This window comes from Dromiciops gliroides, chromosome 1 (assembly GCF_019393635.1).
Source record: "Dromiciops gliroides isolate mDroGli1 chromosome 1, mDroGli1.pri, whole genome shotgun sequence".
Classification (NCBI taxonomy): Eukaryota; Metazoa; Chordata; class Mammalia; order Microbiotheria; family Microbiotheriidae; genus Dromiciops; species Dromiciops gliroides.
This window is the reverse complement of record NC_057861.1, coordinates 544,372,628-544,399,784: the sequence shown is the minus strand read 5'-3', so window position 1 is coordinate 544,399,784 and position 27,157 is coordinate 544,372,628. Positions and strand designations below refer to the sequence as shown.

Here is a 27,157-nt window from a genome sequence, read left to right as displayed (position 1 = left end):
AGGGAACCTCTGAAGCTTCTTAAGACAAAATGAGTTGGTCATACTCATGTTTTAGGAATATTAATTAATTTGGCAATTATGTGGAAGATGGATTGGAGAAGTGAGAAATTGGATATGGCCAAACTAATTAGGAATTACAATAGTCCAGGCAAGTGAAGAAGAGATCCTGAATTAGGGTGGCTATAATATGAGTTGAGAAAATAATTGGCAAAACTAATTCTGTTTGGGAAGGGGAAGAGGTAATTTAAAGCAAAAATTCTCAAATGGCCCTTGGCCGTGAACCTGAGTACAACCCTGCCTAGTAAGGAAGCAACATTCAGGGAATCAAAAAAGACTTATTGCCTCCTCATTAGCACTGGAGCTGCTCCTCCTAGATTGGGAAAAGAAGTCCCGTAGAATTAGAGCATATGGAGAAGATTGGACTCAGAAATAGGGAAGTTAGGAGGAGGAATGGTTTGGGGAAAAAGATAATGAACTCAGTTTTAGAAATAACAGGGTAAGATTCCTGTGTGACATCCAGGCAGAGAAGTCCAACAGGCAGTTGGAAATATGGGACTGTATAGTTCAAGAGAAAAATGTAGTATCAATGTGTAGATCTCTAAGATCATTAAAAGAGTTTAGAGGTGGAAGAGAAAAGAGCTCAAGACAGAGCCCTGGAGCTCATGATTTTATACAGACATGGATAAAGAACCAACAAAAGAGATGAAAGGATTGTTCAAACAGGTAGGAAGAGGACCAGGATAGAGCAGGGAGGGGAGGATCCAGTGGAGAATTGGAGAAGCCATCATCAGGGCCCATTGTCAGGACAGGAGGCATTTCCTCAGCCTAAGAAAATCTCTGTAAAGTGCTCTAAGGCTTCAGAAGATACATGGTTAATTCAAGGTAGTCACAGGGTTTGTAAAGAATAAGGAATATGTGGTTCTCAAGATGGTAAGGTGCATTAGCTCTTTTACAAATATTGCTGAGTAATAATGGGAACTCTCAGTGTCTAAATTGCTACCAAAAGTTGAGCAACTGACTCCATGTTTTCACTGAGCTCTATACATCTGGGAAGAACTATTAACAGGTGCCTTAGCTACATCAATCCACCAAAAACCTTACAGGCCAAAACAGAGATTCACATTCAGACAATAAGAAGGAATATAGCTAGTAATCATTCAAGAGTAATTATCCGTGTTATTAGATATTTTAATTAATTATGTTGTATTTTAATGCTCTTCATGCACACTCAGCCTTGATAATTTGTTGTTCTTACAGCTTAGTCATTAATCTGGCCATAGCTTAAAACAAAACAAGAAAACCTAAGCAGGAGTGGGGATGGGGTGTTGATGATGGGAAACCTTTCCAAAAAACAGTGAATAAAAAAGCAGGGATCCTCTCTCTTTGCCATTCACAGATAAAGCTGTCTACAAAATGGACCATAAAGGGATCAGGAAATTTTTGATTGCCATGGTCATTTTAGGTTTCGTTTTTATCTTCATACTTTTCCTAATTGAGATATATTCCTTGAAGATAAGAAGCTGTTTCGGTCAATTACTTCACAAGACCTACTACATGTGGAAATTGGATTTGGTGAGTGACTGAACACAGAGCATAAGAACTTTATGAGGCTATAGGTTTAAACCAGAAAAAAGATACTGTTTCTGTTGATGTCAGCATGATTCCAGTCTTCAATAGTGGCTCATGTTTGTAGGATACTATTAAAAAATCAACTTTTATTTTTTCATCTCAACTTCTCTATTCACTAATCTGTCCACAAAAAAGAACCAAGTTTTCCATTGGTTTCCTGAAACTCAGAGAGGTTATAAGGAGATGAAACACTGGTATGCCTTGGCCCCCATCATGGAATCATAAATTTTATTTATTATTTGTTTTTAACATTCTTTTTAAAAATTTTGAATGGCAAAATCTCTCCCTCCCTCCAAATCCTTCCCCAACTATTAAGAATACAAGCAATATTATGTCCATTAGACATATGAAGTCATGCAAAATATATTTCTTTATTAGCCATGTTGGAAAAAAAGGCAAGAAAATGAAGTGGGAAAGTATAAACTAATATTCACTGAGAGTTCATCAGTTCTTTCTCTGGAGATGGATAGCATTTTTCATCAATGGTCCTTTGGAATTCTCTTGAATTATTGTATTAATCAGAGTAACCAAGTCTCTCACAGTTGTGACAATTTCACTATTTCACTATTACTATGTACAATGTTCACCTGGTTCTGCTTACCACTACCAAAGAAAGGAGCTGCTATAAATACTTTTGTACATATAGGTCCTTTCCCCACTAATATCTTTGTGACATAGACCTCGTAATATTGTATTACTGAGTCAAAAGATATATAGTTTTTATCATAAAAGTATTTTATTATTTCCAGTTACATGTAAAGATAGATTTCAACATTTCTTTTTATAAGATTTTGAGTTCCAAATTTTTCTCCCTCCCTCCCTTACCTCCTCCCCCAAGACAGAAAGCAATCTGATATAGGTTATATATGTACAATCACATTAAACATATTTCTGCATTAGTCATGTTGTGAAAGAAAAATCAGAACAGAAGGGGAAAAAAAGAAAAACAAAAGGGAAAGTAGAAACAGTATGGTTCAATCTAATTTCAGATTCCACAGTTGTTATTTTTTTCTGGATATGGAGAGCATTTTCTATCATAAATCCTTTGGAACTGTTTTAGATCATTGTATTGCTGAGAAAAGCTATGTCTATCATAGTTAATCATCACACAATGTTACTGTTACTGTGTACAATGCTCTCCTGGTTCTGCTCACTTCACTCAACATCAGTTCACTTAAGAACTATGCAGTTTTCTAGTCCTTTCAGTATAATTTCAAATTGTTTTCTAGAATGGTTGGACTAATCCACAACTCCATTGACAATTGATAAGTGTCCCTATTTTTCCACATCTCCTCCATCATTTGCCATTTTCCTTTTCTTTTCTGTCATGTTAGTCAATCTGATAGATGTGAATTGGTACCTCAGAGTTGTTTTCATTTGCATTTTGTTAATCAGTAGTGATTTAGGGCATTTTTTCTTTTCTTTTTTATCATAACATTTTTATTTAGTATTTTTTTCCAGTTACATGTAAAGACAATTTTTAATTTTCATTTTAAAACTTTGGGTTCCAGCTTCTTTCCCTTCCTCATAACCAACCCCCGCATTGAGAAGGCAAGTAGTACTTCATAGGTTATACATGTGTATCCATGCAAAACATTTTCATGTTAATCATGTTATGAAAGAAAACATAGACCACCCAAAAAACACCTCAGGAAAAATAAAGTTAAAAAATATTCCACAATCTGTATTCAGACACTATCAGTTCTTTCTCTGGAAATAAAAAGCATAAGTCCTTCAGAGTTGTCTTGGATCATTATATTGCTGAGAATAGCAAAGTCATTCACAGCTAATCATCTTACAATATTGCTGTTACTTTGTACACAGGACATTTCTTTTTTTAATAGTATTTTTTCCAATGACATGTAAAGATAGTTTTCAACATTCATTTTTGTAAGACTTTGAGTTCCAAATTTTCCCTTCCCCCTCCCAAAGTCAGCAAGAAATCTGACATAGATTATACATAACAATCATGTTAAACATATTTCCATATTAGTCATGTTGTGAGAGAAGAATCAGAAAAAAGGAACAAACACAAGAAGAAACAAATAACAACAACAATAAAAGTGAAAATAGTATGCTTCAGTCTGCATTCAGACTGCATAGTTCTTTTTCTGAATGTGGAGAGTATTTTCTATCATGAGTCTTTTGGCATTGTCTATAGTTTTCTTCTTTTCAATGTTATTAATCTCTCCTTTGATTTTCAGAATTTCTAATTTGGCATTTAATTCAAGATTTTTAATCTGTTCTTTTTCTAGCTTTTTTAGTTGCATGCCCAATTCATTGATTTCCTCTTTGTCAATTTTACTACATAGGCATTTAGAGATATAAAATTTCCCCCTAAGAACTGCTTTGGTTGCATCCTATAAGTTTTGGTATGTTGTCTCATTATTGTCATTCTCTTGGATGGAATTATTGATTTTTCTATGATTTGTTGTTTGACCCACTCATTCTTTAGGATGAGATTATTTAGTTTCCAATTCATTTTTGGTTTATCTTTCCATGGCCCTTTATTGCATCATGGTCCGAAAAGGATGCATTTACTATTTCTGCCTTTCTGCATTTGACTGTGAGGGTTTTTTTGCCCTAATACATGGTGAATTTTTGTATAGCTGCCATGTACCACTGAGAAAAAGGCGTATCCTTTCTGTCCCCATTCAGTTTTCTCCAGAGGTCTATCATATTTAATTCTTCTAAAATTCTATTCACCTCCCTAACATATTTATTTTGTGGTTAGATTTATCTAGTTTTGAGAGGGGGAGATTGAGGGGCCCCACTAATATAGTTCTGCTGTCTAATCCTTTCTGTAACTCACTTAACTTCTCTAAGAATTTGGATGCTGAACCACTTGGTGCATATATGTTTAGTATTGATATTAATTCACCATCTATGGTACCTTTTAGCAAGATGTAGTATCATTCCTTAATTCTTTTAATTAGCTCTATTTTTGCTTTTGCTTTTGCTTTGTCTGAGATAAGGATTGCTACCCCTACTTTTTTTTACTTAAGCTAAAGCATAATATATTCTGCTCTAGCCTTTTACCTTTCCTCTGTGTGTATATCTCTGCTTCAAATGTGTTTCTTGTAAACAACATATTGTAGGATTCTGGTTTTTAATCCATTCTGCAAATCACTTCTGTTTTATAGCAGAGTTCATCCCATTCACATTCACAGTTATGATTGCTGAGTATTTCCCTATGTCCTACTTTCCCACTTGTTTATATTCTTCTCTTTCCTTTCCCTCTCTCCCTTCTCACCAGTGTTTTGCTTCTTTTTAAAGTAGTAAACATTTTTATTCATAGTTTTGAGTTCCAATTTTTATCCCTCCTTCCCTCCCCTCCACCTTCCCTGAGGTGGTAAGCAATTAGATATGGGTTATACATGTACAATTATGTAAAACATTACCATATTAGTCATTTTGTACAAGAAAACTTGAATAAAATAAAAAATTAAAGAAAGTAAAAAGTTGCATGCATCAGTCTGTGTTCCATCAATATCAGTTCTTTCTTTGGAGGTGAATAGTATGTTTCATCAATAGTCTTTTGGGATTGTCTTGGGTCATTGTATTGTTGAGAATAGTTAAGTCATTCACAGTTCTTTATCAAACAATATTGCTGTCTCTGTGCACAGTGTTCTCTTGGTTCTGCTCACTTCACTACACATCAGTTTGTACAAGTTTTTCCAGGACTTTCTGAAATCATCCTGCTTGTCATTTTTAATAGCATAATAGTATTACATCACCATCATATACTACAGTTTGTTTAGCCATTCCCCAATTGAAAGACATTCCTTAGCCACCACAAAGAGAGCTGCTATAAATATTTTTGTTGAAATAGGTCTTTTTCTCTTTTGGGGGATGTCTTTGGGATATGAACCTAGCAGTGGTATTTCTGAATCAAAGGGTTTGCACTATTCTCTAGCCCTTTGGGCATAGTTCCAAATTGCTCTCCAGAATGGTTGGATCTTCTCATAATTCAACCAACAGTGGACTAGTGTCCCAGATTTTCCATATCCCCCCAACATCCAATATTTTTCACTTTTGTTATATTTGCCACTCTGATAGGTGTGAAGTGGTACCTCAAGAGTTGTTTAAATTTGCATTTTTCTGATCAATAGTGATCTAGAGCATTTTTTCATATGATTATAGATCATTTTGATTTCTATATCTAAAAACTGCCTGTTCATATCCTTTGATCATTTATCAATTGGGGAATGACTTGTATTTTTATAAATTTTACTCAGTTCTCTATATATTTGAGAAATGAGGCTTTTATCAGAAATACTTGTTTCAAAAATTATTTTGCAGTTTTCTGCTTCCCTTGTAATCTTGTTTATATTAGTTTTGTTTGTGCAAAAGCTTTTTAATTTTATATAATCAAAATCATCTATGTCACATTTTGTTTTACTCCCTGTATCTCCTTTAGTCCTAAACTCTTCCCCTATCCATAAATCTGACCGATAAAATATTTCACATATCCTATTTCCCCCCTTGTTTGTACTTTTCTCTTTCCTTTCCCCATGTCCCTTCTTACTAGTGTTTTACTTCTGACTACCAACTCCCTGGATCTACTCTCCCTTCTTTCAGCCCCACCTCCCTTTTGCCTTTTCCCCTTTTGCCTCCTAGTTTTGTCCTCCCTTCTATCAGCCCCTCCTCCCTTTTCTTTCCCCTTTTGCTTCCTAATTTTGCCCTTCCTTCTATTAGCACCCCACCTTTTTCTTTCTCCTTTCCCCAGTAAGGTAAGGTAAAATTCTATATACAACTGAGTGTGTATGTTATTTCCTCTTTGGACCAAACTAGATGAGAATAAGGTTGAAACAATGCTCACCCCTCCATTCTTTCCCTCTGTTGTAATAGTTCTTTTGTGCTTCTTGATGTAATGTGATTTACCCCATTCTGCTTTCCCTTTCCTCTTCTCCCCTTTCTCTTTTATCACCCCTTAAGTTTTTTTAATATATCATCACATCATATTCAACTTATACTAACACCCTGTCTATGTGTATTCCTCCTATTTACCTTAATAGAGATACAATTCTCAAGAGTTACAAGTATCTTCTTCCCATGTAGGGATGCAAACATTTTAACATTATTGAATAACATGTTTTTTCTCCCTGATTTACCTTTTATTGCATCTCTTGAGTCTTGTCTTTGTAGGTAGAATTTTCTGTTCAGTTCTGGGCTTTTCTTTAGGAAAGGTTTTTTTGTGGGGCCATGAGGGTTAAGTGACTTGCCCAGGGTCACACAGCTAGTAAGTGTCAAATGTCTAAGGCCAGATTTTAACTCAGGTTCTCCTGAATCTAGGGCCGGTGCTTTATCCACTGTGCCACCTAGCTGTACCAGGAAAGTTTTAAAGTAATTTATTTCATTGAATGCCTATCATTTCCCCTGAAAGATTATGCTTAATTTTTTTCAGGGTAGTACATTCTTGGTTGTAATCCAAGTTCCTTTTTCCTCCTGAATATCATATTCCAAGCCCTCTGATCTTTTGTTGTTGAGGCTGCCAGGCCCTGATTATTGCTCCTTGACATGTAAATTGTTTCTTTCTGTCTGCTTGTGGTATTTTCTCTTTTACCTGATAATTTTGGAATTTGGCTATTATATTCCTTGGAATGTCCTTTTGGGGGTCTCTTTTAGGAGGTGACCGGTGGATTCTTTCAATGACCATTTTTTCCTCTGGTTATAAGATATTGGGGCAGTTCTCCTTCATAATATCATGAAATATGGTATCCAACCTCTTTTTTTTGATCATGGTCCTCAGGTAGTCCAATTATTAAATTGTCCCTCCTGGATCTATTTTCCAGGTCTGTTGTTTTTCTGAAGAGATATTTTACATTTTCTTCTACCTTTATATTCTTTTGATTTTGCTTTGCTTCTTCTTATTGTCTCATTGACAATAAGACAATCTGCCCAATTCTGATTCTTTTTTTCTGTTGAATTGGCTTTATTTTTGGAGGAGAAAATTCAGCAGCAAGTTGAATCACAGAGAAATTTGGAAGTTTTCTTTTAACTTTACACTCAGTGTCCAGGTGACTCTCATCCTGAGGATCGCTGAGGCAACCTAAATTTGAAAAGATTCAGGTTAAAATCTAAGAAGGTATAAGTGTTGTGGTTATGATATTAAAGGTTCTTGTAGGTAGTATTATCAAATGTCTCAGCATTTTCAGTCCTTTGTGGTAGCTATTGTGTATTAGACTTCTTTTGTTTTTCCTTTCCATTGCATCCTGATTTCATAGAGAGAAAAACTGTTGAAGCAAATTCTTGAAGCCTCCATGCTTTTAGTTGTATGGTCTTCAGTACCATCCCTCAACCCAATCCCAGGACAGAGGAAAAGGCCATGGCAGTAAAGTTGGGGGAACTCTAGCCAAGGTTAACCCATCCAGAGGATGTTAAAGGGGCATCCCCGCAGCTATAGCTTGAGCCCACTTTCCGAATTCTGATTCTTAAAGAATTATTTTTTCCCAGTCAGCTTCTGTACCTCTTTTTTCATTTGTCCAATTGCATTCTTTAAGGCATTATTTTCTTTTCCCAAGCTATTGATTCTGTCTTATATAACTCTCATTTCTTTTCCCAATTTTTCTTCTACCTCTCTTATTTGGTTTGTAAAATCCTTTTTGAGCTCTTCCAAGAGTTCTTCCAAGATCTTGAGAACAATTCTTTTTCCCCTTTAAGGCTTCACTTTTTGACATCGTTGCCCTGCTCTGGGTTTATATTATGGTCCTCCTTTTCTCCATAGTAGTTTTCTATTATGAGAGTTTTTTACTATTTCATATTCACATTTTCACCTATTTTGTTCTTTTTAAAGTTGAACTTTTCTCCTGGGGGAAAAGTACACTGCTCCAAGCTTCTTTTGCTAGGGGCCAGGGGCCCAGTCACTGGCTTTCTGCTCTGAGGCCTCAGCTGCTTTTATCTTGCTCTCTGCACTGGGGTGGCCCAGCCTAGTTGTGCCTGTTGGGTAGAGGATACCCCAGTTGGCAGATTGCCTTCTGCATTGAAGCTAGGGGCCTCACAATTGGGATGCTATGCCACTATCGTGCTGAGCTAGGACCAAGGGTCCTCAGCTGCTAATCTGTGCTTGTCCAATGCCCTCTGTGCTAAGTTGTGCTCCCCTTTTACCCAGGTAAGACAGGCCTTTCCTGAAGACTTTCTAGATTATCATAAGCGGGAAGTTCATTTCACTCCATCTTTTTGTAGGTTCTGTAGCTCCAGAATCCATTTAGAGGATTAATTTAACATTATTTCCAAGGGGAATTTGGGAGAGCTTAGGCAGCTTCCTGGCTTCTCTCCACCATCTTGACTCTTACCCTGTTTCGCCTACACAGGACATTTAACTTTGCTTCAGCTCATGTAAGTCTTTTCAGATTTTTCTGAGAACATCCTGCTTGCCATTTCTTATATCACAATAGTATTCCATCATAATTATATACCACAGTTTGTTCAGCCATCCCATAATTGATGTGCATCCCCAAAATTTTCAATTCTTTTCCATCAATAAAAATGTTACTATAAACATGTTTGTACATATATGTCCTTTTCCTTTTTGGTTTTTTAAATCTCTTTTGGGATATAGACCTAGTCGTGGTATTGCTAGGTCAAAGGGTATGAATGGTTTTATAGCCTTATGGGCATAGTTCCAAATTGCTCTACAAAATGGTTGAATCAGTTCACAGCTCCAATAACAGTGCATTAATGTCTCATTTTTCCCACATTCCCTCCAACATTTGTCATTTTTCTTTTCTGTCCTATTAGCCAATCTAATATGTAGGAGGTAGTACCTAATAATTGTTTTAATTTGCATTTATTTAATCAATAGTGATTTAGAGCATTTTTTTTTGTTTTTTGGGGGGCAATGGGGGTTAAGTGACTTGCCCAGGGTCACACAGCTAGCAAGTAAATATCAAGTGTCTGAGGCCAGATTTGAACTCAGGTCCTCTTGAATCTAGGGCCAGTGCTCTATCCACTGCGCCACCTAGCTGCCCCCGATTTAGAGCATTTTAAAATATGATTATAGATAGCTTTGATTACTTCATCTGAAAACTGTTCATATCTTTTGATCATTTATCCTTTGAGTAATGGCTCTTATTTTTATAAATTTGACTCAGTTCTTCTACATGTTTGAGAAATGTTTATCAGGAATACTTACTGTGAAACTTTTTTCACAGTTATGATTACTGTGTATTTCCCTCCATCATCCTATCCACCCAGCCCCATTTAGCCTTCTCTCTCTCTCTCTCTCTCTGTCTGGTGAGGTAATTGAGTTAAGTGACTTGCCCAGGGTGACACAGCTAGTAAGTGTCAAGTATCTGAGGTCACATTTGAACTCAGGTCCTCCTGAATCCAGGGCCAATGCTTTATCCATTGTGCCACCTAGCTTCCTCTACTCTATCTCTTTAATACTGTCTATTCTCAAAAGTGATTTGCTTTTCATTTATACCTTCCCCAATCTGGCCTCCCTTTTATCACTGTGCCCCCTTCTCATATCCTCTTCCCCTCCTACTTTCCTATAGGGTAATATATATTTCTATACCCAATTTCTTGTGTATGTTATTCCCTCTTTGACCCAATTATGCTGAAAATAAACTTCACTCACTCCCTTCCCCCATCTCCCCATCTTTCCCTCCACTGTTAAAGCTTTCTCTTGCCTCTTTTATGTGAGATAATTTGCCCCATTCTACCTCTCCCTTTCCTTTTCTCCCAGTATATTCCTTTGTCACCCCTTACTTTTATTTTTAGATATCATCCCTTCATACTAAACTCACAGCTGTGCCCTCCATCTATCTAATACTCCTAACTGCTCTAGTAATGAGAAAGTTCTTATGAATTACAAGTATCATCTTCCCCTGTAAGAATGTAAACAGGTTAACCTGTTGAAACCCTTGTGATTTCCCTTTTCTTTTTACCTTTTTATGCTTCTCTTGAGTCTTGTATTTGAGTGTCAAATTTTCTATTCAGCTCTGGTCTTTTCATCAAGAATGCTGTAAAGTCCTTTATTTCATTGAATGTCCTTTTTTCCCCTCTGAAAGATTATGCTAAGTTTTACTGAGTAGGTGATTCTTGGTTCTAATCATAGCTCCTTTGCCTTCCAGAATATCATATTCCAAGCTCTGCACTCCTTTAATGTAAAAGCTGCTAAATCTTGTGTTAGGTCCTGACTGTGTCTCCACAATATTTGAATTGTTTCTTTCTGGCTTCTTGCAATATTTTCTCCTTGACCTGGGAGCTCTGGAATTTGACTATTCTATTCTATTCCTGGAAGTTTTCCTTTTGGGATCTCTTTCAGGTCATTGGTGAATTCTTTCAATTTCTATTTTACCTTTTGGTTCTAGAATATCAGGGCAGTTTTTATTGATAATTTCTTGAAAGATGATGGCTAGGCTCTTTTTTCATTCTTTTGGTTTTGTTTTATTGTTTCCTGATTTCTCATAAAGTCTTTAGCTTCCATTTGCTCAATTCTCATTTTTAAGGTATTATTTTCTTCAATGAGCTTTTGTACCTCCTTTTCCATTTGTCCAATTCTGCTTTTAAAGGCATTCTTCTCCTTACTGTTTGTTTGGTTGCGGTTTTTTGTTTGTTTGTTTGTTTGTTTTTGGTACCACTTTTACTGTTTGCCCATGTCTGTTTTTAAGGTATTATTTTTTTGTCAGTATTTACCAGTATATTAACTCATTTTTCATTAATTTCTTGCATCCTTCTTATTTCTCTTTGTTTTTTGTTTTTGCGGGGCAATGAGGGTTAAATGATTTGTCCAGGGCCACACAGCTAGTATATGTCGAGTGTCAGAGGTCAAATTTGAACTCATGTCCTCCTGAATCCAGGGATGGTACTTTATCCACTGCACCACCTAGTTGTCCTATTCTCATTTCTCTTCCCAATTTTTCTTCTACCTCTCTTACATGATTTTCAAAATCCTTTTTGAGCTCTTCCATGGCATGAGACCAATTCATCTTTTTCTGAGAGATTTTGGTTGTAAGAACCTTGACTTTGTTATCTTCTTCTGTGTTTTGATCTTCCTTGTTTCCATAGCAACTTTCTATGGTCAGATTTTTTATCTGGTGTTTGCTCATTTTCCTAGCCTATTTCTTGACTTTTAAATATTTGTTAAAATAGGGCTCTGCTTCCAAGGTAGAAGGCACACAATCCCAAGCTTCAGGGATTTTGTGCAGCTGCTTTGGGGGATATTTCTTGGAACCTATAAGTTTTCAGTTCTTCTAAGGTGGTATGTTCTAAGGAGAAGTGTGTTTACTACTCTACTACCCTATGCTATGGGCTGTGAGCAACCACAAGCACTATTTTCTGTCCTAGAATTGTAAGGAAGAGCCCTGATTCACTGCTTTGTTGTGCTAGGGCTCCTCCTTGTCATGGGACTGAAACCCAGGACTGTGACCTGGATCCAAGTGTGGGCAAAGCAACAGAGTCCTGCCTCAGTGCTAGCAATGATACCCCTATAATACCTTTCTGGCCACTTGTTTGAGCCCCTTACTATCTATGGGCTAAGAACTCTGGAAGCAGCCATTGCCACTGCTGATTCAGTGGTCCCCTAGGTCATTTTTTTGCATTCCTACTGATAACCCTTGATTTCTTTTTCTGAAAACTATGTGTTCATATCCTTTGACTATTTATCAATTGGTGGATGGCTCTTATTTTTATAAATTTGATTAAGTTCCCTATACATTTCAGAAATAAAGCCTTTATGAGAGAAATGTGTTGTATAATTTTTCCCCAGTTTCCTGTTTTTCTTCTAATTTTGGCTGCATTGGTTTTATTTGTGCAAAAACTTTAATTTCATGTAATTAAAATTATCCATTTTACCTCCTGTGATCCTCTCTACTTCTTATTTGGTCATGAACTCTTCCCCTATCCACAGATCTAAACAGGTAATTTTTCTGTGCTCCCCTAATTTGCTTATGATATCACACTTTATGACTAAATTATATACCCATTTTGACCTTATGTTGGTATACAGCATGAGATGTTGATCTATACCTCATTTGTGCTAGACAGCTTTCCAGTTTTCCCAGCAATTTTCATCAAATAGGGAGTTCTTATTCCAAAAGCTTGGATCTTTGGTTTTATCAAATACTAGATTACTGTGGTCATTTACTTTAGTATATTGTGTGTCTCACCTATCTACCACTCTATTTCTTAGTACCAAATTGTTTTCTTTTTTTTTTTAGTGAGGCAATTGGGGTTAAGTGACTTGCCCAGGGTCACACAGCTGGTAAGTGTTAAGTGTCTGAGGCCGGATTTGAACTCAGGTCCTCCTGACTCCAGGGCCAGTGCTCTATCCACTGCGCCACCAAGCTGCCCCCAAATTGTTTTAATGATTACTACTTTGTAATATAGTTTGAAATCTCATACTGCTAGGCAACCTTCCTTCACATTTTTTCTCACTGATTCCCTTGATTTTCTTGACCTTTTATTTTTCCAGATGAATTTTGTTATTACTTTTTCTAGTACTATAAAATCATTCTTTGGTAATGTGATTGGTATGACACTGAATAAGTAAATTGATTTAAACATAATTGTCATCTTTATGATGTTGGTTTGGCCTTCCCATAAGTAATTAATATTTCTTCAGTTGTTTAAATGTCTTTCTTTGTGTGAAAAGTGTTTTGTAATTGTATTTACATAGTTCATAGGTTTGTTTTGGCAGGTAGAACACTGCCCCCCCCCTCAAGTATTTTATATTGTCTACATTTATTTTAAATGGAATTTCTCTTTCTCCTTCTCCTGGATTTTGTTGATAATATAAAGAATGATGGGGGCAGCCAGGTGGCAGAGTGGTTAGAGAACTGCCCTGGAGTCAGGAGGACCTCAGTTCAAATCCAGCCTCAGATACTTCACAACTTACTAGCTGTGTGACCCTGGGCAAGTCATTTAACCTCAATTGCCTCACCAAAAAAAAAAAAAAAAAAGAATGATGGTTTATGTTGGTTTATTTTATATCCAGCAACTTTGCTAAAAATTGTTAATTATTTCAACTAGTTTTTAGTTGATTTTCTGGGATTCTCTAAATATACAATCATACGGCTTGAAAAGAATGATAGTTTTCTTTCCATGTTGTTTATTCTTATTCCTTCAGTTTTGTTTTCTTGTCTTATTGCTATAGGTAATATTTCTAGTAAAAATATTGAACAATAGTGCTGATAATGAACATTGTTGCTTCACCCCTGATCTTATTGTGAAAATTTCTAGTTTATCCCAATTATAGACAAGACTTGCTATTAGGTTTTTTTATTTATTTCGAATTTTCCCCAAGTTACATGTAAAAAACCCCTAATTTGTTCACATTTATTTTTTTCTTTTTTAATATTTATTTATTTACTTACGTTTTCAACCTTTGTTTAGATAAGATTTCCAATTTCAAATTTTTCTCCCACCTTCCCCTCCTCCCCCCCTCCCCTAGACAGCAGGCAATCCAATATAGGTTTTATATATATATATAAAACATTAAACATATTTCTGCATTAGTCATATTATACAAGAAGAATCAGAGCAAGAAGGAAAAACCTCAAAAAAATAAAAGCAACGGCACCAAAAGCAAAAGAAATAGTATGGTCCAGTCAGTGTCCATATTCCACAGTTCCTTTTTTTTTTTTTTCTGGATTTGGAGGGCCTTTTCCATCATGAGTCCTTTGGAACTTTCTTGTACCATTGGATTGGTGAGAAGAATCTAGTCTATTACAGTTGATCAACACATAATGTTGATGATACTGTGTACAGTGTTATCCTGGTTCTGCTCATCTCACTCATCATCAGCCCATGAAAGACCCTCCAGGTTTCTCTGAACTCCTCCTGCTCATTGTTTCTTACTTGATATTAGTTTTTGGGTTTTTTTCAGCAACAAACATTTATTTTATTTTCCAGTTACATGTAAGGGTACTTTTCAACATTCATTTTCATAAGATTTAGAGTTCCAAATTTTTCTCCCTCCCTCCCTCCCTTTCCTCCCCCCTCCACAAGATTGCAACCAGGTTATATATGTACAATCCACAAGTGTTCTTTTTATCAGTTCTTCCTATAGGGTTGCATAGTAAGCTTCTTCATTAGTTCCTTGGATCATTAGTTTCTTGGATCATTAGTTTCTTGGATCATTGCACTACTGAGAGTAGTTAAGTCATTCACAATTGCTCATTGAATAATACTGCTGTCACTATGCACAATGTCCTCCCAGCTCTGCTCACTTCACTATACATCGATGTTCATTAGTCTTTCCAGGTTTTTCGGGGATCATCCTATTTGTCATTTCCTGTAGCACAAGACCATTCCACTACAATCATATAGCACAGCTTTTTCCATCATTCCTCAATTGATGGACATTTCCTTGATTCTCAATTCTTAGCCTCCACCAAGAGTTGCTATTTTTTTTTTACAATTTTCCCCCTTTTCTCTTTTTCATGATTACTATTGTTAACTGTTTCCCTTCCATCCTGTTCCCTTCCCCATAATATTTATTCTATTATCCATCTTCTTTCATCCTATCCCTCTTCAAAAGGGATTTGCTTCTGTCTGTCCCCTCCCCCACTCTGCCCTTCCTTCTTTTGCCCCTCTCTCTTTATCCCCTTCCCCTCCTATTTTCCTGCAGGGTTAGAGAGATTACTCCACCCAATTGAGTGTGTACATTATTCCCTCCTTGAGCCAATTCTAATGAGATTGAGATCTTTGAGCCAATTCTGTTGAGTGTTAGGCTCATTTACTGCCCAGATTAAATAGATTACTCCACCCAGTTGGGTGTGTGTGTGTGTGTGTGTGTGTGTGTGTGTGTGTGTTAATCCCTCTTTGAGGCAGCTCTGATGAGTTTAAGGTCTTTGAGCCTTTTCTGATGAGTGTAAAATTCATTTACTGCCCTGCTCCTCTCCCATCTCTTCCCCCACTACATAAGCCTTTTCCTGTTTCTTTCATGTAGGATTTCACCTCTGCCCTTCCCCCTCCCCCAGTGAATTCCCTTCACCCCTCAATTTAACCCTAAAGATGTCATCACCTAGCTAAGTGACACAGTGGACAAAGCATAACCCCTGGACCCAGGGGGATCCCAGACAAAACCTGGCCTCAGACACAAGACAGTCGCCCACTGTATGACCCCAGGTATGTCCCCCAGCTCCAATTTTTTATGGTTCTCTAGGGTCTCATATTTGAAAGTCAAATTTGCCATTCAGTTCAGGTCTTTTTATCACAAATATCTGAAAGTCTTCTTTTTCATTAAAGTCCCATTTTTTCTGCTGAAAGATTATGCTGAGTTTTGCTGGGAAGGTGATTCTTGGTTGTAATCCCATTTCCTTTGCCCTTTGGAATATCATATTCCATGCCCTCCAGTCCTTTAATGCAGAAGATGCTAGATCTTGTGCTATCCTAACTGGGGCTCCACAGTACTTGAATTCTTTGTTTTTGGCAGTTTGCAATATTTTCTCCTTGACCTGAGAGCTCTTGAATTTGGCTATAATATTCCTAGGAGTTTTCCTTTTGGGATCTCTTTCTGGAGGTGATCAGTGGATTCTTTCAATTTCTATTTTAGCTTCTTCTTCTAGAATTTCAGGGCAATTTTCCCTGAGAATATCTTGGAAGATGATGTCTAAGCCCTTTCCTTGATCATGGTTTTCAGGTAGACCAATAATTTTCAAATTACCTCTCCTGGACCTATTTTCCAGGTTGACAATTTTTCCCAGAAGATATTTCACATTGCCCTCTATTTTTTTTATTCATTCAGATTTGCTTTATTGTGTCTTGGTTTCTCATAAAGTCACTGGCTTCCATTTGTTCAATCCTAATTCTTAGGCAATTATTTTCATCAGAGAGCTTTTGTACCTCCTTTTCTGTTTGGCCAATTTGACTTTTCAAGCTGTTGACTTTTTTCTCATGTCTTTCCTGCATCTCCCTCATTTCTCTTTCCATTTTTTCTTCTACCTCTCTAACTTTATCTTCAAAGTCCTTTTTGAGCACCTCTATGGCCTGAGACCAATTCATATTTTTCTTGGAAGCTTTAGATATAGGGGCCCTGATGTTGATATCTTCATTTGAGGGTGCCCCTCAGTCTTCCTTGTCACTGAAGAAACTTTCTATGGTCCTCACCTTTCTCTGTTGGCTCATCTTCCCTTTCTTTTACTTGACTTTTAGCTCCTTAAAGTAGGGCCCTGTTTCTAGGCCGCAGTATCCCAAACTTAAGAAGTCCCAGGTGGTATGATTTAAGGAGAATCAGGTTCTTCACTCACCCAGCCTGTTCCCTGATGACCCCAGACCAACTTGCTAATCAACCAGCTTTGTGTGTTGTGGTTGTTAGCTCCAATGAGCCTGTGCCCCTCCACAACCTGGGCCAGTGCTACTCCAGCCTACCTCTTGGTTCTTAGCAGGGGTGTAAAATCCAAGTTCTGTCTTAACATCAGCATAGACCCCTGTAGTCTCCACCCTACCTAGGGCTCAGCCCACTCACCAGACTGTGAACTTAGTTCCAGACGACACTGGTGCTTCAGCTGATTCAGAGGCTCTGGGGGGTCTCCTTCTCTGGCGAAGCCTTCCTGGGACTGGATCTGTGTCAGGGTGACTGTGGGGTTGGGCTCAGCTCCTGTATTAGCATAGCAGCTCCCTCTTTCTGACCTTCCAAGCCGTTCTTGGTTAGAAGATGATTTCAGCACATTCTCCTGTGAGTTTTGCTGCTCTGGGCATTTTTCTATGGCATTATTTGGATGTTTTTTGGAGCGATCTTGTCATGAGTTCGGGAGCTCACTGCCTTGTCTCTGACATCTTGGCTCCACCCTAACTACTTGCTATTAGTTTTAAATAGACACTACTTATCATTTTATGAAAGGCTTCATTTCTTCCTGTGCTTTCTAGTGTTTTTAATATCAATTGATATTGTATTTAGTCAAACACATTTTATGTATCAATGTAATCATATTTTTATTTTTGTTATTGATATGGTTTATTATGTTTATAGTTTTCCTAATGTTCAACCAGCCCTGCATTTTTCATATAAATTTGTTATAAATCAATGGTGGGGAAAATTGGTCTATAGTTTTCTTTCTCTGTTTTGACTTTCTGGTTAAGGATGTAGCTTCATATTTGTGTACTAGAAAGAATTTGATAGGACTCCTTTTTTTCCCCCCAAATAATTTATATAGCATTGGAATTAATTCATTTGTGAATCCATCTGGTCTTAGTGATTTATTCTTTAAGGAACTCATTTATGGTTTGTTAAATGTCTTTTTCTATCATAAGAATTATTTAAGGATTTTTTTTCCTCCTCTGTTAATCTGGGAAATTTACATATTTTTATAATAATCCATTTCACTTAGCTTATTAGATTTATTGGCATATAATGATGCAAAATAGATCAATAATTGATTCAATTTCCTATTCATTGATGGTGATTTCATGCTTTTCATTCTTGATACTGGTTACTTGGTTTTCTCCTTTCTTTTTTTAAATCAATTTAACCAATGGTTTATCTATTAAATATAATATATATATATACACACACACATACACACATATAATACCATCTCCTAGTTTTATTTATTAGTTCAATGGTTTTTAGATTTTTCACTTTTTATAATCCTTGCTTTGATTTTCACAATTTCTATTATGATGTTTAATTGGCTTTTTTTACTTCATTTTTTTCTAACTTTTTTTGTTGCATGCCTATTGTATTGACCTATTCTTTCTCTTTTTTTACTGATGTAAGCTTTTAGAGGTATAAATTTTCCCCTAAGTACTACTTTGTTTATTTCCCTTCCCCTTTCTCCCAGCATATCCCTCTTTCTCAACCATATATATGTGTGTGTATGTGTGTGTGTGTGTGTGTGTGTTTAATATTAATCCAGCTTAACCAACTCCCACCCATACTTTCTGTCTATGTAGCTCCTAACTGCCCAAATAATAATAAATTTCCTAAGAGTTACATGTATAATCTTCCCATATAGGAACGTATACACACACACACATGCACGAATGCACATATTTACAACAGTCTTTTAACAGTTAAATACATCACCTAAAGGAATGAAAGAACAGCAAAATTTTCTAACAATACTTCCAAAACAATTAATTATCAAATTAATGTTAGGTACTTTTCTTTAATACATTACAAATTGCATAACTTGGTTTAAAATCACACAGCTCTTGTACATAGAGACAGCAATATTGTTTTATGAAGAACTTTGAATGACTTGATATTCTCAACAGTACAATGATCCAAGACAATCCCAAAGGACTATTGATGAAACATACTATCCACCTCCAAAGAAAGAACTGATATTGATGGAACAGACTGAAGCATGCTATTTTTCACTTTATTTTTTTCTTTTAATCAAACTTTCTTGTACAAAATGACAAATATTGTAATGATTTACATGATCATTACAGGATCTCCTTGAAAAACTGGACTTTGAGTGAGGAAATAGGAAAAAGGAAAAAAACTCTGGATCTCTCCAATAATTGGTTAGTTAATATAGGAGAGAAATAATAATTTTTCTCAGCTAGAAGGTAAACTATGTGAAGAGTAAAAAAAATGCAGTGGTTGATTATAGCCAAATTATGAATGGTCTGAATGCCAAGCTAAGGAGATCAGTCTTTACCTGGTAGGCAGTGGAGAGTTGTTTAGGTTTTGGATGAGTGGAGCTCTTTTTTTTTTTTTTTTTGTGGGGCAATGAGGGTTAAGTGACTTGCCCAGAATCACAGAGCTAGTAAGTGTCAAGTGTCCAAGGCCAGATTTAAACTCAGGTCCTCCTGAATCCAGGGCCGATGTTTTATCCACTGTGCCACCTAGCTGCCCCTGAGTGGAGCTCTTTAATGATACATGTCTACCAGGAAGATCAATCAAGCATTAGCTAGCATTTATTAAAAGTTGGAGAGTCAGGGGCAGTCTTCAGGACATTTGTGAGGTTCAAGTTAGAAGAAAAATACCTAAACTAAAGTGGCACCAATGGAAATTTTACGTAGAGAATGGACGCAAAAGATATTATGAAAGAGGAAATAATAGGATTTTTTACTGATTGAATTTGTAATGTGAGTTGAAGGAAAATGATGGGTTAAAGATAGGATTATGGATTTACAACTGGATTGGACTTTTGATGTTATCTTCCTCATTTTGTAGTTAAGGAAACAGAGGTCCAGAGATAAGAAATACTGTACCTGCTTTGCCCAAGTTCACAAAGGTAGTAAGTGGAAGAGATAGGACTTGACCACAGACCCTTTGACTTTAAATATCTCCATCTTTCCATTGTACCATATTGCCTTCTCACTGGGACAATGGTAATACCATTGACAGAGATATAGAAGTTAGAAAGATGTGAGATTTAAAATTGGATATTAGATCATAAATCTCCCCTCTTTAACCTTTCCCTTAATTTATCTCCCAGACTAGTAAATGGAAGAAGCTTCTGGTTTTCTAGTTAGAGCTTTTATTGTATGGTAGTCACAAGGTGATGTTGATTAGAAGGATAGGAAAGTAGAAACACAATACAAATCGTCTTAAGTCTAAGCTTAGTCTATATTCCGTATAAAACTCACCAAAAGCTGAAGGCCACCTTTGGGGAGAGAGAGACCGTGTCAAGCGCGTGCTGCTGCTAACCGCGAGCCGGGCCCACTCGAACTCTCATCAGCATCAGCCTGTGCAGCGCAGTCAGGAGACCAGCAGAGCAGGAAAAAACTCCCACTTCTGTTCTCTCCTTGCCTTTTAAGCTTGCACCCCAGAAGTGGAGTGCTAGCAGGCAGTCTGACATGCAAAGCAGGCAGACTGGCATGCATAGCTCATGCCATTGGTCTCCTCCCCGAAAGGGTGGTCCTTAAAAAAAAAAAAAACTGGCGTCTTTCAGTTATCCTAACTGACTGTTAAAAAACTTTCATATTTTTTTACCACACTGAAAGACGCCAGTTTTTTTTTCTGTAAAAAATATTTTATACCAAACCAGGGGGCTGAGGAAGTGACAGGAGACCACAGCAAAGACAGTACGTCATTCCAGGGCATTTTTATGGGAAAATAATCATTTTAGTTTTATACATGTTGAATTGATGGGGTTGGTCTGGTGAGGCATCTAGGTAAAGATGTTTAGCAGGTAGTTAGGAATACCAGAGAGAGAACAAGGCTAGAGATCTAGCTTTGGGAATCATCCTCAGAGATGATAATTGAAGTCATGGACATAATATCTGAGTAGATGTAGAAAGAGAAAAGGTGAGAACTAAGGCAGGACCTAGAGAAATATCTATATTAAGGGGGCAGGAGAAAGAAGAGGAGACAGAGTATTTATGAAATAGGATAAACTAGTAGCATGCAATTGTCATATAACCCTAGGAGAGAGAATTTTAAAGAGAAAAGGGTGGCAAAACAATATGAAAGTCTATGGAGAAACCAAGGAAAGTGATGATTGAGAAAGTGCCACTGAATTAGGCATTTAAGAGGTCACTAGTAACCACTAAAAGATCAGTTTTAGTGGAATGGTAGTAATGAAACATATATTGCAAGAGATTGAAGACTGAGTAGATAGTGATGAAATTATAGGCAGTCATTATAGGCTACCCATTTATCAGTGAAGGGGAGAAAAATGGGAAAGTTGGATAAGATGGGGGGAGGGAGCAGTGGAAGGGTGGTACAGTTGAAGAAAAGTTATAAAATTATTGCTTATTAGTATAAGAGGAACCTGAATGTGTTTGTAGGTGGAGGAATGGGAACCAGTATTGAAGGAGGAATGAAAGATAGAGGAAATTGAAAAAATGATTGATGGAGCAAACTCCTACAGGATACAAAAGGGATAAAGGGCACAGGGAGGGGTTACCCTTAACCAAAAGAAATCTAACCTTCTCTTATGAGATAGAAGGGAAGGAAGAGATTTAGGGAAGAGGTGAAGGTGAAAATGGGTGAACCTTAGGGAGTATTTGAGATAAGTGGGGAACTAAGAAAACTCTCATTAATAGCCTCTGACTTCATTCACCAAAGTGGTGGATGAAAAATCCCCTCATAAGTCCTTTTTAGTGCTTCTGTCTTAATGTTACTGAGCTTTCCTCTGCTCTTTTATGCAGCAACTCTCCCTCAGTAGCTCTGTTTGGGCCCAGCATGCCTTCGAGTCACCCACATCTTTGAACTTTTATCTTTGAATGCAGGACATGAAATCTGATCCAAAAAAGTTTCGTGAAGATGACGATGTGGCAAAGGAGAGAGAGAAGGTCCTGGCATGCTCTAAAGATATGATATCATCTTTGAACAGAGCACTAGTTATTAGGAAACTCACAAAGGTAAAGGCACTCTGTGGTCAACACTGTCTCACCAAGGGCATATTAGACATCCCAAAATTAGTTCTGCTTGTCTTTACAAGAAGAACTTGGGCTGAAGTTGAAGGAATAGCTTCTATTAAGTTGATCTAGCAATATTTCTTGCAAAAATTCACCATTACTGTCTTTAGTATATTGTGTCTTTGCAGGTATATTATAAGCCATACCCTTCTGTGGCTGTGGACAGACTCTCTCTAACAGTCCAGAAAGGAGAATGCTTAGGGCTTCTGGGCTTCAATGGTGCAGGGAAAACCACTACCTTCAAAATGTTGACTGGAGATGAGGTCATCACCCATGGGGATGCCTTCTTTGAAAATCACAGCATCCGCAAGAACATGAGAAAGGTAATATAGTAATATTTTACTGCAGACCAGGATGTTGTGACACACTGTGCTGAGAGATGAAGAGCCTATGGGTGGGTATAGACTGATGGAGTAAAGGAGCCTTGGTTGGATGCAGTTTTTCCTCTAAAAGCTGAAAACCCAGGAGACAATTATGTAGACTTGAGAGAAATTGAAGGAAAATAAAAATAACTTTCCTTTAAAAATCTGTGTATGGAGTACACACTCTGCTTTCCAAGGTCACAATTTTACTGAAAGTACTGTCTCAAAGATCATCTCTTCACCTTCAAATCCCAATGGCTTTCTCTTTGTCTTCAATCTTTTTTAACTTTTCTGTAGCATTTCAAATTTTTGACCACCTTCTCCATCTATATAATCTCCTACTTTAATTTCTGTGAAACCATATTGTCATAGATCTCCTTATAATGCTTTAACCACTCCTTCCCTGTCTCCTTCATCTGCTCCTGTTACAACACATGCTTTCCCCCAAAGTTTGGAAAGGGCAACTACATAGAATACATTAGTAGAGAGTCACACACTTAAGCAACAGGTACCTTTCATCAGATGAAAATCAGTCCTTTAAACTCCTCCCTAGGATTATTCCCCACTGAGAAACTGTCATCTCTATTGTTTCCAGGGAGAATACAAGAACTTTCAGCCTAGAGCTGGTAGAAGCCTCCCCAGTACTGCTTCCTCATTGTCTCAGTTCTGAAGCTTGCTATCTCTCAGTCAGAGATAAGAAAACAAAATTACCTTGGCAGGTGTGAAGTCTTTAAATAAATCAAAATCATAAAGCTTCTTCAATCAAGAAAACTGGTAGCAAACCTGTCACCCTGGGGGATGTCCACCAGCAGACTCCCAGGAAAAGGTTCTTACCCTTTTAGAAGAGTGGGAAGAAGTGGTATGAGGTAGCAAGTCCTGATCATGAGAACCCAGTCTCCCTTGTCAGTCCAGGCAAGGAAAATCACTTCATTCTGGCTGTTTTGCCTTTCATGGAAGTGGGTAAGAACCATAGAAGTTTAGATCCAAGGAAAACTAGGTTCCTTTACAAGGCAAAATATCAAGGTGGGAAGATTTAGGGTGTTGTTCAGCTCAACCTAATCAAGAGTAAATATCTTGAGAAGGAATTTAAGGACATTATTGAAATTCTGACATTAATAGGATCATTTAAGAGAATGGTAAGTAACATTACATTTGGTATTAACAACTTTCTGTCATTATATTAACAATTAACAATTTCTGTCACAGATTTGTCTCCTTTAGCCTAAACTTTCTTTTCTTTTAGAAGGCTTTCATAGCTGTGTGACCTTGGGCAAGTCACTTAACCCTCATTGCCCACCCCCCCAACCCCCCCAACTGGCTTTCCTCGGTGAGAGACTTCATCTTAATTTATGGTGATTATCTCTTTTAAGTAGGTCCTAATCAGACAATGACTGCCTAATAATCACCCAATAGCTTTGGGGTTAAAGATTTCACACTTTAATTTATTTAAATTGGGCTAAGCAAATGAGTATGTGGGGAAAAGGTATTGAGTTAATCTATGCCTGCAGGAATAAATTCATTGTCTCTGCTGGCTACTCAGATGGTTTTCTGGTCTTTTATATGCAAATGAAGTATTCAAATTCACACATTTTTCATGACTCTATTGGAACTTTGACACCTTTTATAAAGCTGGGTGGGGAGGGGAAACCACACATCAGAAAAAACCTCACTTTTACAAGGTAGAAATATAGTCTGAATTTGACAAATGAAAGAAAGAAAGAGAGAAAGGAGGGAGGGAGGAAGAGAAAGAAGGAAGGAAAGAAAAAAGGAAGGAAGAAAGAAAAAGAAAGAAGGAAAGAAAAAAGGAAGGAAGAAAGAAAAAGAAAGAAGGAAAGAAAAAAGGAAAGGAAGGAAGAAAGAAAGAAAGAAAAAAGAAAAATTACTAAATGCTTTTGGCAGGTAAAGATGAAATGACTGAGGAAAACAAAGTCTTGTTGATTTATTGATTTATACTGATTTATTAAAAAATACATGGCAGTTGCCCAACAAACCAGGACCAGAATTCCTCAGCTTGGGCTTGGACTCTGAATACAGGAAAGAAATCTTCTTTCCATATAACACAAGAAATTTCAGTCAGCTTTTTTATGAGCAATGGAATCCCCACCTTGTAAGTCCTGACCTGGACTCAGCTAGAATAGAATCAGTACAAGGTGCTTTGACAGAGGAGAGAAGCCTAATGGCATTCAAAATCGCTTGTTCAGTTAGAAATTTGGCTAGAGAAGGATGGACTTCAACTTGACATAAACTGTCATTGTCTTCAGCATTGATTGATGATGGTCTCTTGAGAACACTATGGAAGTGTTCTGCCCATCTCTCCAGGATCATGTCCTTATCAGTAATCAGTGTGGCTCCACTAGCACTGAGTAGTTGAGATGCACCATCTTTGGCCCATAAATAGCCTTCAGGGCATCATAAAAGTACTTGGATTGTTACTATCAGTCTAAAACTGAATTCCAACTGCCTTCTTACTGATCCAGGAATATTGCATCTGTCTAAGTGTTGCTTATACTTTACTTTTGATGGAGTTAAATGCTGCCTTCTTAGAAATTGATGAACTATTCTGTTGGTAAATGCTGTAGAGTTCTTGTTTTTCATTTAGCAGCTTCTGAATTTCTTTATCATTTTGTCAAATCAGTCTTGATGTTTGCAAGTGTTGTGACCTAGATGAGTAAATGCAGTACTGTACACCAAATTTCTGAAAGTCACTCACTCTTTCTTCTCCACTGTTGTCAACCATGTGATGGCTCAGCTTTCCCTTCAAGTTAGCAGGGAACTGTTCCTGCTCAGAGAAGGACACTGATCTGTTAACTAGTGTTCTGGTAATCATCTTTCCTTGGGGCCACTGATTTTGTTGAATGTGAATATTTAGCCTGGAAAGGATTAGTCTATGATCAGTCTAGAACTCTGTTCCATACATTGCCTTCATCATTCTCACATCCTGTCTTTCTCTTCACCTTATAATGACTTAATCTATTAAATGCCAGTGTTTGCTACAGGGATGAATTAATGAAGTCTTATTGCATTTAGGTAAACAGAAGACAGTGTTGGTGATGAGGTTTATGAGATGCACAACACTTGAGTAGTAAGTGACAAATCGCTGTTGCTGTTTCTGACTCCATTCCTCTCAAGTACCCCCTGCCATGTCTGGTATTAAAGTCACCCAGAATTACAAGCTTATTCTCTTTCATCAAATTGATGATAAAGGTCTCCAGATCTTCACAAAATTTTTCTTTGATCTTATCAGAGTGCATCCTGATAGTAGCATAGTCCCTGATAATGCATTGTCATGAGCTTGTCATTCCCTCCTTTTGGGAAGCATACAAACTTGTTGACTAGGATAGTTTTGATCATAAGACCTATGCCAGCTTCATGGTGCTCCCTTTCACTGTGGCCACTCCAGAAAAGTGTATATCTAGCTCCAACTTTGGTACGATGGCCTTCATTTTCCAGCCTTGTTTCACTTGGCTGCTATTTGGATGTAATACCTGCTGAGTTCTCTTGCAACAAGAGCTGTTCATCTTTTAGATCTACTGGATTTCATGTTGTCCATAAGTGTGCATACGTTCCTTGTATCTATGGTGGAATTATCTTTGCAGAAGTTTTTATACATTTTTTTTTCTTTGAGGCTTTTCTTGTATCTGTTTTCATGTTGTCTTTTTCTGAGTTTGAGTCTTAGTCTTCCCTGCCACCCTAATGGCTTTTATGGTCAATTTGCTGGGACCTATTTCTGGATATTGAACTTTTTGTTAAAGTTGGGCTCTGTTCACCTGGGTGTGGGAAGGCACCATGCCTTCAGGCTTTTTATGCTGTTGTTTTCAGACCTAGTTCTGGGGGGTTGGAACTTTTTGATGCTTCCAAGATGTGATCTATGGAGATGGATGATCCCTGCTCTCCTAGTCTTTACCCTGGTCTATCCTATAGACTGCAGCCAAAGTAATTTTCCTTTAAGTGAAGACCTAATCATGTGACTCCCTCCTCAATCAACAATACTAGCTTCCTACTTTACTTCCAAAACTCCTGTTTAGCTTTTAAAACCCCACACTAATGGCCCAAATTTACTTTTCCAGCCTCAATGGATAGTACTTCCCCTCCTACACTCTGAGATCCATCCAGACTTGTTATGTTGTCTATACTCCAAGGTCAGGGAGAAAATACTTAAGCCAGAAAGAAATGATTCAAATATCATGGTGCCACAGTCAGGATCACACAAAATTTAGCAATTTCCACATTTAAGTTGGGCAGGGCTTGGAATATGATATTCTGAAAGGCAAAGGAGCAAGGGTTACAACCAAGAATAACATACCCAGCAAAGCTGAATATAATCCTTCAGGGGGAGGGGAGATGGCTATTTAATGACATAGAGAAATTACAAGGATTCCTGATGAAAAAACAAGAGCTTAATAGAAATTTTGACATTCAAACAGAAGACTCAAGAGAAGCATAAAAAGCTAAACATGAAAGAAATAATAAGGAACTCAAAAAAGATAAACTGTTTACATTCCTATATGAGAAGATGATTCATGTAAGTACAGAGAATGTTATCATTATTAAGGCAGTTAAAAGGAGTTTACATAGGCAGAAGGTATGAGTGTGAGTCAATTATATTAGAATGATCTCCAAAAAAGATTAAGGTGTGAGAAAGAGGGATTCACTGAGAAAATGGGGAAGGGAGAGGTAGAATGGAGAAATTTTTTTTTCACATAAAAAAGGTCCACAAGGAAAAGAGACAAGGTAAAAAGAAAAAATAAGTATAAATAGAAGAAAATAGGATGGAGGGAAATTCACAATAATCATAAATGTAAATATGAATTTAATGAATTCACCCATAAAATGGAAGCAGAGAGGAGAATGGATTAGAAACCAGAATCAAACAATATGTGGTTTACTAGAAACTCACT

General features: G+C 37.1%; 1 protein-coding gene across 1 annotated transcript in view; it reads left to right on the top strand.

The window, feature by feature from the left end:
- LOC122751459 (phospholipid-transporting ATPase ABCA3-like) overlaps positions 1–27,157 on the top strand; it is a 211,829-nt gene that overhangs the window by 161,710 nt on the left and 22,962 nt on the right. Inside the window, 4 exon segments of the mRNA XM_043998522.1 lie at positions 1,397–1,519; positions 21,605–21,648; positions 21,709–21,840; positions 22,026–22,220. Coding sequence (XP_043854457.1) covers positions 1,397–1,519; positions 21,605–21,648; positions 21,709–21,840; positions 22,026–22,220 — 494 coding nt within the window.